Genomic DNA, 11,667 nt, shown 5'->3' with positions numbered 1-11,667 from the left:
AGAAAGAGATGGGTTGTATGTCATGATAGTTCCTGCACCCACACCCCTTGGTTCATCAGCTACTGTTACTTCTGAGAATTCTATTGCTTGTTCTACAATAAGACATAACTCTAGAGATATTTGGCACTATAGAATAGGGCATCCTTCTTTTTCTTGTTATACCAAATTACGCAACATGTATGTCACTTTACCCGATACAAAATACACTCATTGTGATGCTTGTCATTATTCTAAGCATGAAAATTGTCTTTTCAATTAAGTACTACTGTTTCAAAAGCTCCTTTTGATTTAATTCATGTTGATATTTGGGGGTTCTATAGTACTTCTTCTGTTGATGGTTTCAAATATTTCTTAACTATAGTGGATGATATGTCTAGATACATATGGATTAAATTAATGGCAAGTAAAGCAAATACAAGATCACAACTTATTGGCTTTGTTTCTTATATAAAAACACAATTTGGCATTGATGTAAAAGTTGTTAGATCAGATAATGGTAATGAGTTTGCAATGACAGATTTTTATAGACAAAAAGGGATACAACATCAATTATCTTGTTTTGAAACACCTCAACAAAAATGGAGTCATTGAGAGAAAACATCAACACATTCTCAATGTTGCTAGATCTTTAATGTTTCAATCCCATTTGCCCATAATTTTCTGGTCTTTTGTTGTTCGTTATGTTGTGCAACTCAGTAATATTTTACCTTTGTTGAACAGATTTTTGTCGCCTAAAATCTCAACAAACCTAAATTCCCCACTAATGTAGTATAGGGACAACCTAGGGTATCAATCCGTGGACTTGGTACTTATTAAGTTTAGAAATGTAGAATTATAGCCTAATTATTTAAAAATAAAACTAAAACTAGGTGGGGAAAGAAAAATTAAATCTAAAGAAAGAAACTTAAAGACTATGCAATGCATGATACTTAATATAGATTGATGCATAATGCAAATATGAACCTAAGCTGGAACGAAGGAATAATATGTGTATCAATTAAAATGCAATGCCAATGAAGCAATGATTATGGTGAAACAGAACCTAAATCTATGAATCACTAAAATAAGCAAAAGAAACTAAAATGGAAAACTAGGAATAGATGCAAACAGAACATAAATGCTAAATGCACACTATCTATATACATGATCTGGAAATCAAAAGAGCTCAATTTAACAAATATAAAAATTCATATAACATAACCAATTAAAAGGAAACAAGGGATATCAACATTCAAACTAACCTAAGATCTACTCAACAGTGATACAAAGAAATTCAAATGGAAACAAAACTAAGAACATTAGGTAAAAGCAAAATTCTGGGGTAAATGTGCATTAGGCTGGACAAAGAATCTCAATTACTCTCAAAAAGACATTCTGTAAAGTCAAGCCCTCTTTGAGGTCTCTTTAGTTCATAGAACTTACAGTGATAATTCTCATTCAATCATTCAATTCTATGCTCATCTGACTCAGAATTACAGCTTTAACCACAAATAGCAAAAAATTAAATTGAATAGAATAGATGCGAGAAACATAAAGGTAAGGGATAAGAATCCTAAAATAGCATATGTGTGGTATATAGGATAGAACGAGCGATTATCATTCGTAACCGTCGGTCTATTCCTTGGATCAACAATTAAGCATATTAAATGTTGGGTTAACGCTTAAGTTATTGATGTTGGGCCATAATTGGACCAGCGTTCAGGATATTGTTATTGGACCAATGGTTTGGGTAAATAAACAACTAATAAGTTAATAACAGATTGATTAAAGATATTGATTAATGATATTGATAACTGATTGTAGGATAAGGAAGTTGTTTATGAGTAACATACTGAATTTAAAGGTAAGTTCGTTTTATTGAACCTATGCTAGTTTAGGATCCATGAAATAACTTATAAATAGAAGGCTAAGCCGCAAGGATAAAGTCATTGACTTGAGCGTGAGGTACCCTCCTACTCGGCTCGGACTGAAAGAAGTTGAAATAGAAGGTTCAAAGGTAAGAGAATAAGTAAGACGACAACAGAAAGGTGTGTCTCTTAACCCTTAAATTATATGCAGAAACACATTGAAATTGAAAAACCTAAACTTAACCCATGATAAAATATGATATAAACTATCAAATTTAGCCACAATTGAAAGTTTTGTTTAAGTGAATAAAAAAATGGTGAATAGTGTTTCTTAACAAATTATTTAAAGAGTGTAATTTGGAGCTTGATAATTGATATTGACATGGAGGAAAATGTCTTTTTCTCCCATGTGGCATCAGTTTTGTCGCATATGAGTGAATCGTGACTCCCAGTAATATTTATTGGTAAAATAGATTGCAACTTGTAGTCTAAAATACCACAAAAAGATGACCAATCATAAACTATTCTAATTCAACCCACAAAAATAATGTTTTAGTGGGCACAGAAGCACAGAAACTTCAATGTTACATATGGTCAACAATCCGCCGAGGAATCAAGGATTAAGCTGCTGGGAGGCGGCGGAAAGATGAAGTCACATGGAGGTGGTAGAGGAAGTGAGGGTTGAGGAATAGACATTTAACAGATTATAGTGAATATTAACAACAAACTTGTGATGTGGAAATAAGAACGTATTTATGCATACATATGCTCTCATTAATAAAAAATATTTTTATTTTAAAAAAAATATTAAAATTTTGTACAGAATATTATTATTTAATAATGATCTAAGGAGCTGTATTATTATTTAATAATGATCCAAGGAGCTGTATGATGGTAGACCCAAGATTGATTATGTTAATTCTCAGAAAAGACTCGTTTAGTATTGAAGGGGTCGTGTGGTAGGAAGCTCAATATTCATTAAATCTATAAGCCCAGCACCGATCTGTGGATGAAACAGATGTTAACGATATATCTGGGAAACATTCCTTGAGTGAGCTTGGCTGATATGAACCACAATAAAGGCCATTTCCTTCTAAACGGGTTTTGGTTTTTGATGCCTATCTTCATTATCTCTCTCACCTCAATTTCGTCTTGAGTAACGATAGGGTGACATTATAAAGTGAATTTCTGTCTTTTTAAAAAGAAAAGAATAAGATAAGGGAAAGTAATGAGAATCAACAATGAAGGAACACATTCGTTTCCTCCCACTCGTTCAACATAAAAACTTTTTACTTCACACTCACTTTTAATGCTTAAAAACATGTACAAACGATTATGCAAACACATAGTAAATCCGTAATTTAATTACCAATAACATCTTAAAGATTCGAACTTAACATGCGTTTGAATTTGGGTCACTTGACAGCGAACGCAGGTTAAAGTAGAAGAAAAAAAGTTGCACCGCTTACAAGTTAATTATCAGTGCTGTCTTTTTCACAAATTCTTTTTCAACATCACAACCCCACTAAAACTACGTATATCCACCAAATTCAATTATTTACGCTTGAGTAGAAGAAATATGCATTATGACTGAAGAAATTAGAGACATGCAGACACGGCAGCATAATATTCAACGCCAAAACATGGATAATTGTGTTATAAATAGAGCCTTTCTTCCACTAAACATCATCAGAAATTACTCTTCTCTCATTCTTTTCTCTTAGTTTTTTTCTTTTTCTTTTCTAAAAATATTTTAGATTTATTTTTATACTTCTTTTAGAGATCTTATGAGATTTTCAGAAATTTATGAGAAGTTACAGTTGTATAATGGGATTTGGCCAGCAAATAAGTTCTTAAGAATAGTATGACAAATTCTGGGTAGAGTAAGGAAGTGTAAGATTGGAACGATCATACCACAGATGTCACCGGAAAGAGACGTCATATTGGCGACGCCGGGAGCGTTCCGGCTGCGGTGGGACGTGTTCCTGAGCTTCAGAGGCACCGACACGCGCGGCACTATCACGAAAGGTCTGTACAAGAGTCTGCAGACGCGTGGGGTTCGCGTGTTCCTGGACGACGAGGGGTTGGAGCGTGGGGAAGCGGTAGCGAATGGGCTGATGAAGGGAATTGATGACTCTGCAGCGTTCATCGTCATCTTATCTGAAAACTACGCTTCTTCACACTGGTGTCTTGAGGAACTCACCAAGATTTGCGACACCGGTAGACTCCTCTTGCCCGTTTTCTACCGGGTTGACCCGTCGCAGGTCCGACACGTATCGGGTCCCTTCGGATCGGGTTTCGAATCGCATGAAAAAAGGTTTGAGAAAAATACGGTTTCAAAATGGAAGGAAGCGTTGAAGAAAGTTGGTGGAATTGCTGGTTGGGTTTTTAATCACAGGTGTCTCGCGTTGCTCTCTTTTTCAATTTTTTTGCGTTGCCCTTTCTTTTTAAATGCAATTACGCTAAAAAAACTTTTTTTTTTTATATTGAAAGTAGTGAGATACATGATTTTACATGCCGTTCAACGTTTTCCAAATTTGTTTCTAATTTTTGCTAATGAAAAGATTGACTGCGGGAACACCTTGCCGTCGTGTACAAGAACTGAAAGAATGACTTTTGCAAGGAAAAAATTTAAATTTTATGAAAATTTAATTGACCCATGTTGAAAATAGAGTGTGTTGCGGTTTTCAAATAATATATTAAGAAGGTTAATGTAATAAACAGAAAAATAAAGGGAAATTTGACTAAACATGAGGAGTCTCGGGATAATTTGGTTTCTATAATAATATGAAACAATTTAATTAGAACATGGAATTATTCCTTCTTGTGATGTGAATGCTGTGTAGTTATTGATTTGTGACAGTGAGGAAAATGATCTGATTCAGCGTTTGGTACGAAGGGTGTTGAAAGAGTTGAGTAACACTCCTATGGGCGTGCCTGAGTTTGCAGTGGGGCTTGACGAACGTGTTGAGAAGGTGATGGAAGTTTTGCAAGTTCAATCCAATGGTGTCAAGGTTTTGGGGTTGTATGGGATGGGTGGGGTTGGTAAGACAACCCTGGCCAAGGCCCTTTTCAATGCCCTTGTTAACCGTTTTGAGCACCGTTGCTTCATTTCCGACGTGAGACAAGTTTCATCAAAACACGATGGTTTGGTTTCCCTTCAAAGCAAAATCATTAAAGACCTTTTTCCTGGAGCAGGGTCTCCCTCCATCGGTGATGTCAATGTTGGTATTTCTGCTATCAAAGGTCGAGTTAGTGAGAATCGAGTTTTACTAGTCTTGGATGATGTCGATGAAGTGAAGCAGCTTGATGCTTTGATTGGTAAGAGGGAATGGTTTTACGATGGAAGCTGTGTGATAATCACAACACGGGATACAGAAGTTCTAACTCAGAATCATGTAACTGTGTCGTATGAAGTTAGAGAGTTGTATGCTTCTGAAGCTCGAGAGTTATTCAGTTATCATGCACTGAGAAGAAGTGCACCACCAGAAAATCTTCTGAGTTTATCAGAGGAGATAATATCCCTGACGGGAAAAATGCCTTTGGCTCTGGAAGTGTTTGGTTCGTTTTTGTTTGGTAAGAGGAGGGAGGAGGAATGGGAGGATGCTGTGAAGAAGCTAAGGCTAATTCGCCCTCACCATCTTCAGGATGTGTTGAAGATAAGTTACGATTGTTTAGATGAAGAAGAGAAGTGTATATTCCTTGATATTGCTTGTTTGTTTGTACAAAAGAAAATGAAGCGTGATGGTGTGATTGATGTGTTAAGAGGTTGTGGTTTCAGGGGTGAGATTGCTATCACAGTACTAGTGCAGAAGTGCTTGATGAAAATCACTCCGGATAATACTGTGTGGATGCATGATCAAATTAGAGACATGGGAAGGCAAATTGTTATGGATGAAAGCTTTGTGGATCCTGGTTCGCGTAGTAGACTGTGGGATCGAGCTCAAATCATGACTGTGTTGAAGGGTCACAAGGTAATGATAATTATATTGCATTACACCTTGTCTCACACGACTTTGTTTGATTAATGTCTAGAAACTATATTCTATTTGTACGACGAAGTGCCACAGTACTAAAATATTTGCATAAATATAGAAAGCTTTAAACTAGCAGAGTCCAAAATCATTTTTCATTCTTTATTCAAAAGGTGACTGGAGAAAGGGCAAGACAAATAAATATAAACAGAAGACATAGTACAAATAGACAAATGGGCTTTCTCAGTAATGAGATGCTGGTTGATTATAAAAAAATATGATCTTTTGTTCGACACCTTTACGATTTGTTTCCTTTGATTTTGTAGAATATTTTTTAAAGATGCATGTAATACAACAAAGTGAGAGATACATATAACACACATTGTCTATTCATGACCTACCAAAACAAAAAACATTGTCTAATAATGTGTCAATTTTGATGTTTGAGGTTATAGAACTCAGATTTGCATCCTTTGATGTATTTTATGTAATACCTTCGCGTCCTTGTTTGACTAATAAATGAATAATGTTTGGTGTGCATGGTATTTGTTGATTGGAACATTTCAATACGTTAATTTGATTAAAGGTTTGATCTTTTAATATCCTATATTTTAATGCAGGGAACTAGATGCGTTCAAGGTATTGTACTTGATTTTGAGGAAGAAAGGTTTTATAAGGGAAAGTTCGGATCAGTTTTTCCGAAGAAGTTTCAATGGAGACCAAGTTTAAGAAATATATCATGTTACATCAAACAATGCCTTAAGAATCATCCTGAACCTCAAGCAGAGGAAAACACAGAGTTTGTACTTCACACGAAATCCTTTGAACCAATGGTTAATCTGAGACAACTTCAGATCAACAATCTGAAATTACAGGGCAAGTTTCTTCCATCTGAACTGAAGTGGTTACAATGGCAAGGGTGCCCTTTAGAACGCATGCCTTTGAAATCTTGGCCAGGAGAGCTGGCTGTCCTTGATCTCAAAAACAGCAAGAAAATGGAAACTTTGTGGGGATGGAATGGTCACAACAAGGTGTGCTTTAGCTATCTTGTGTAGTATGAATACCAAAGACATGGTATTATATGATATAATGATGAGGTTCTTGACACTTATTTTCTTTACACAATTCTTATAATCCTTTATGATAAGAAGAGAATTACACATGTCAAACCACTTAATGAAACATTATTTTCAAAAATCTATTTTAAAGATTCTTATTATAAAAACACCTGCCTAAAATTGAAGTGGTCATGGAGTATTTATCTAATTTGGTTATCATTATACATACATCATAAGATTCTTTCGAAACTATTGTAGACGTGTTTCCCTTTCTTTTGCTTCACTATACATATAAATAACATGGTGCAACATGACAATGCTTAGCAGGTGCCACAGAAGTTAATGGTCTTGAACCTCTCCAACTGCATCCAACTCACTGCTATACCTGACTTATCTGGGTGTCAATGTCTAGAGAAGATTGATTTGGAGAACTGCATTAATCTAACTAAGATTCATGAATCAATTGGCTGTTTGAGTACCTTGCGTAGTTTAAATTTAACGCGTTGTTCAAGCCTTATCAACCTTCCCATTGATGTCTCGGGGCTAAAACAACTGGAGAGTCTTTTTCTTTCTGGCTGCTCCAAGTTAAAATCGTTGCCAGAAAATATTGGAATCCTGAAATCCTTGAAAGCACTTCATGCTAATGACACTGCAATAGCAGAGTTGCCCCAGTCCATTTTTCGCCTCACGAAGCTTGAGCAGCTTGTTTTAGAACGTTGCCAATATTTGAGAAGGCTACCTAATTCTCTAGGACACCTGTGTTCTTTGCAAGTATTATCTCTATATCACTCTGGGTTGGAAGAATTACCTGAGTCTGTGGGATCGTTAAATAACCTGGAGACACTCAATTTGATGGGGTGTGAATCTCTCACTGTTATTCCTGATTCTGTAGGGAATCTCATGTCATTGACAGAACTTCTGGTTGATAGAACTGCAATTAAGGAACTCCCTACAACTGTTGGTTCTTTATCTTACCTGAGGGAATTATCAGTTGGAAACTGTAAACTTCTCACCCAATTGCCAAATTCAGTTAAAACGTTGGCCTCAGTTGTGGAACTTCAGTTAGATGGAACAGCCATCACAAATTTGCCAGATGAGATTGGAGAGATGAAGCTACTGAGGGTACTTAAGTTGATGAATTGTAAAAATCTTGAATACTTACCGGAATCTATTGGCCACCTAGCATCTCTTACTACATTGAACACGGTCAATGGTAATATCAAAGAATTGCCAGAATCCATTGGGCAGCTGGAAAATCTTGTCAACTTAAGATTGAACAAATGCAGAATGCTCAGAAAGCTTCCAGCTTCTATAGGAGATTTGAAATCTCTGTATCACATTTTCATGGAGGAAACAACTGTGTCAAGCTTACCTGAAAGCTTTGGGATGCTGTCAAGCTTGAGAACATTGAAAATGGCAAAGAGGCCTGAATTAGATACCAATGAAAGTAGCTTCCTTGCAGAACCTGAAGAGAACCATAGCCCTTTTGTACTAACATCTTCCTTCTGCAATCTGACCTTGCTAACTGAGCTTGATGCCCGTGCATGGAAAATATCTGGGAAAATTCCTGATGAATTTGAGAAGTTGTCACTATTGGAGACTTTGAAATTAGACAGGAATGATTTTCACAGCCTGCCTTCCAGTTTGAAGGGCCTTTCTATCCTCAAGGTCCTTTCACTGTCAAACTGCACTCAGCTGAGCTCTCTCCCCTCACTTCCTTCAAACCTGATTAAGCTGAATGTTCAAAACTGTTCTTCATTAGAAACTATCCATGACATGTCAAATTTAGAGAGCCTGCAGGAGTTGAATCTCACAAACTGTGTAAAAGTGGGGGATATTCCGGGTCTTGAAAGCTTGAAGTCCTTGAGAAGGTTGTACATGAGTGGTTGCATTGCATGCTCCTCACAAATACAAAAGAGACTTTCGAAGGTTGTTCATCCCTTTCCTATTCATCAACCTTGGATCGATGGATAAATATATGCTTACAAAAATTGAACAGTAGAAATATGATACATTTTGGTTTTAGTCCCCTTTGAATAAAACAAAATGTGACCTTAGATTGTCACTATCCCGACTAAAATGGAATAGAATAAAATATATTTTCTTTTCTTAATTTCTAAAAAGTAAATTAGTCAAAGGAATAGAAAATGTACATGGACTAATTGCAAAATATACATAAATTGAAAAATAAGGACTAAATAATTTCCTATTGCTTCTTATAGCTTCTAAACAACGAGTATTTATGTGACAGGTTGCACTGAGGAATTTACAGAACTTAAGCATGCCTGGAAGCAAATTACCTGAATGGTTTTCTGGGCAAACTGTGAGCTTTTCCAAGCGTAAAAATCTTGAGCTAAAGAGTGTACTTGTTGGTGTTATTATTTCAATCAACCACAGCATTGACATACCCAACATGAAGAGAGATGATATGCCAGGCTTGATTGATGTTGAAGCAAATGTTCTCAAAGGGGGAAGAACTCTGTTTAAGACTGTGTTAAACATCTGTGGGGTGCCTCGAACAGATGAAGAACACATGCACTTGTGTAGGTTCCATGATTACCATCAGCTGGTAGCCTTTCTAAAAGATGCTGATAAATTTTCTGTGAGCAAGAGAAATCCACCTTTTGATACGGGGTTGGAGTTAAGAAAATGTGGGGTCTATTTAATCTTTGAAGGAGATGATGATTATGATGGAGGGGAAGAATCATTGGACACAGGCCTACAATCTGTCTCAGAAAAATTGGCCAATTTTTTCAGCACTCGTGAAGGTGGTGATCAGGTGAGTGTCAATGGAATTGGACATGCTGGAACATGAGAAGCTTATTTTCTTACTACACTTAAACGCAACTCCATTATTCTGATTGGTCTACTCTTTTCTTTGTGATATGAGTTGGGTTTGGTGAGAAAAGATTGATACATAGTTCCGCTGAGATTATGACTGCCTTTTAGTGGAAGAATTGTTCTTGTTTGTACATTTGCTTGAACATCAATGAAGCCAGGCATGTAATCTCTCTTGATGTGGGGCATGTCATTGTTTGATAAAATAGAAATTGTCCTTTTAAAATTTCCATTACTTTCGAGCATTACTCCTCTTAAATGTCAAAATGAATTATTATAAATATCTATAAAGTATTTTAAATTCTTTATACAAAGTATTTATTGTTCAAAACCTTCTCATCCAAACACATCACAAAGGCATTTGATGAATGTAATTGTAAGGACTCAGTTTATGTATTTAAGAGTAGAACTAGTTTAAAGAAGATAAAGTATGAATATTTTATTATTTAAGCTAAACAATTTATAAATAAAAAAAGTTAATTATTCAAACTTCATTTGTTAAAAACCACCACCTCTAAAATCACATTTTGTCTTCTTTTTTAAATTATAAAAGATTTGTTCATCTTTTGTAAATCAAAGTCCACTTTAGAGAGAGTACAACATTTATGCCTGATCAGAAATCGTTTTTCAGTGAGTTTCTCTTTACCCTTTTCTATTGAGATGGTTTTATGGAAATGGTTACATGCCTAGGTATAAGGCTTGCATGTGTTGTTTATCATTTAAAGATTTATCGTTTAAAGATGAATCTTCATCAGTCGAGGATCATAAAGGTATGTTAAAATCATTGATTAGAATTTTTGTGTACAAGTTTAATTTTCATGTGACAATAGTGGATTTAAGAACTTAAGCTTGATCAAATAAGCCTTAACAGGTTAAGGAAGCTAGTTAAATTTTGATAGTATCTTAGGATAGTTGATCTAGATTTGAAGGTCATATTGTCATAATTGATTTTATGCATGAATTGTGTATTGCTTGAATGTTCTTTATTTTGAGATAAATTGTTTAATTTAAATGAATGAATTCAAAATGAGATATTTGTTGTATGTTAAGTGGTAAAAATAAGAATATTTCACTCGAGTTAAATTAGTTCAAATTTTTATTATTTTGAAACAAAATTATTCATGTTAAGAATAAAAATTCTAGTTTGAACCAATTGGATCACCTGTTATATATTGCATGAATTATGTAGTAAGTGGGAGAGCAAATCTCTCTCTTAGTTTAATTCAAAATTTAAGAATTTTTGTTGCTGGACGAAGTGTTTAAATAATAATTCCTAGTGGTTTTATCTCTAGGCGAATTAATTCTTGTTGGACAATATGTTTTTTTATGAAAATGCCCTAGTTTGTTTAGCAAACACTTTGTTTGTGGGGTGACTAAAAGTTGTTAGGAGTGCTAACACGTCTAATTGAGTGAATTTTAACATGTGTTTAATTCAGTGGGTGGGCATTTTTCTTTGGATGAGCGAAGTGATAGTTAAGTGAGAGAGTGTTTTCTAAACTTGAAAAAAACATTTTAAATGTTTCTAATTTTTAATATTTGTTTCCCTTTCACCATATTATTATATTGGATTAAATATGTGTTTGGTATCTAAACTTTTAGTGAAAATTAGAATTAGTCTCTCTTTGAAATATTTGACTAATTTAGTCCCTCCTCATTAAAACTACGTTAATTTAGTAATTTTAATCCAATTTTGTTAAATTTCTTTGAGGTTTCAAATACATTCCTCAACTAACATTGAAGAAGAAAACATGTGGTGTGTTGTGAACATAGTTATTTTTCGAGAGGAAGTACTATGTTGCGACATTTAGATTTTGAATTGAATTTGAGATTTTGAAGATGAATTTTGACTTTATAGATATTGTTGAAGGGTGAGAAAGAACTCTCTGTTAGATTATAGAGATTTACCTTGTCATATGAGTGGACAAAGTTCCTATTATGTAGCTTTATTCT

The 11,667-nt window shown here is 34.9% G+C and overlaps 1 protein-coding gene across 2 annotated transcripts; it reads left to right on the top strand.

The window, feature by feature from the left end:
- The first annotated feature begins 3,440 nt into the window (after positions 1-3,440).
- Positions 3,441-9,949, top strand: LOC124829359 (uncharacterized). 2 transcript variants are annotated; one of them, XM_047302854.2, is made up of 5 exons: positions 3,441-4,245; positions 4,711-5,821; positions 6,442-6,852; positions 7,207-8,808; positions 9,131-9,949. In XM_047302854.2, the coding sequence occupies exons 1-5, from the start codon at positions 3,767-3,769 to the stop codon at positions 9,692-9,694; spliced, it is 4,167 nt and encodes a 1,388-aa protein (XP_047158810.1). In that variant the 5' UTR covers positions 3,441-3,766; the 3' UTR covers positions 9,695-9,949. The 2 variants fall into 2 exon arrangements, with proteins under 2 accessions (XP_047158810.1, XP_087960255.1); XM_088104129.1 differs by having other exon boundaries at positions 4,107-4,245; positions 4,694-5,821.
- The last annotated feature ends 1,718 nt before the right edge of the window (positions 9,950-11,667 follow it).

Source organism: Vigna umbellata, chromosome 1 (genome assembly GCF_029865625.1).
Source record: "Vigna umbellata cultivar VRB3 chromosome 1, Vumbellata_1.0, whole genome shotgun sequence".
Classification (NCBI taxonomy): Eukaryota; Viridiplantae; Streptophyta; class Magnoliopsida; order Fabales; family Fabaceae; genus Vigna; species Vigna umbellata.
This window is presented reverse-complemented; position numbering and strand designations above follow the sequence as displayed.

Excerpts from the sequence above, each read along its gene's own strand:
- LOC124829359 (XM_047302854.2), top strand. The coding sequence starts at position 3,767 with ATGTCACCGGAAAGAGACGTCATATTGGCGACGCCGGGAGCGTTCCGG. Across the intron at positions 5,822-6,441 it reads CTGTGTTGAAGGGTCACAAG|GGAACTAGATGCGTTCAAGG; the intron begins GTAATGATAATT and ends ATTTTAATGCAG. Across the intron at positions 6,853-7,206 it reads GATGGAATGGTCACAACAAG|GTGCCACAGAAGTTAATGGT; the intron begins GTGTGCTTTAGC and ends AATGCTTAGCAG.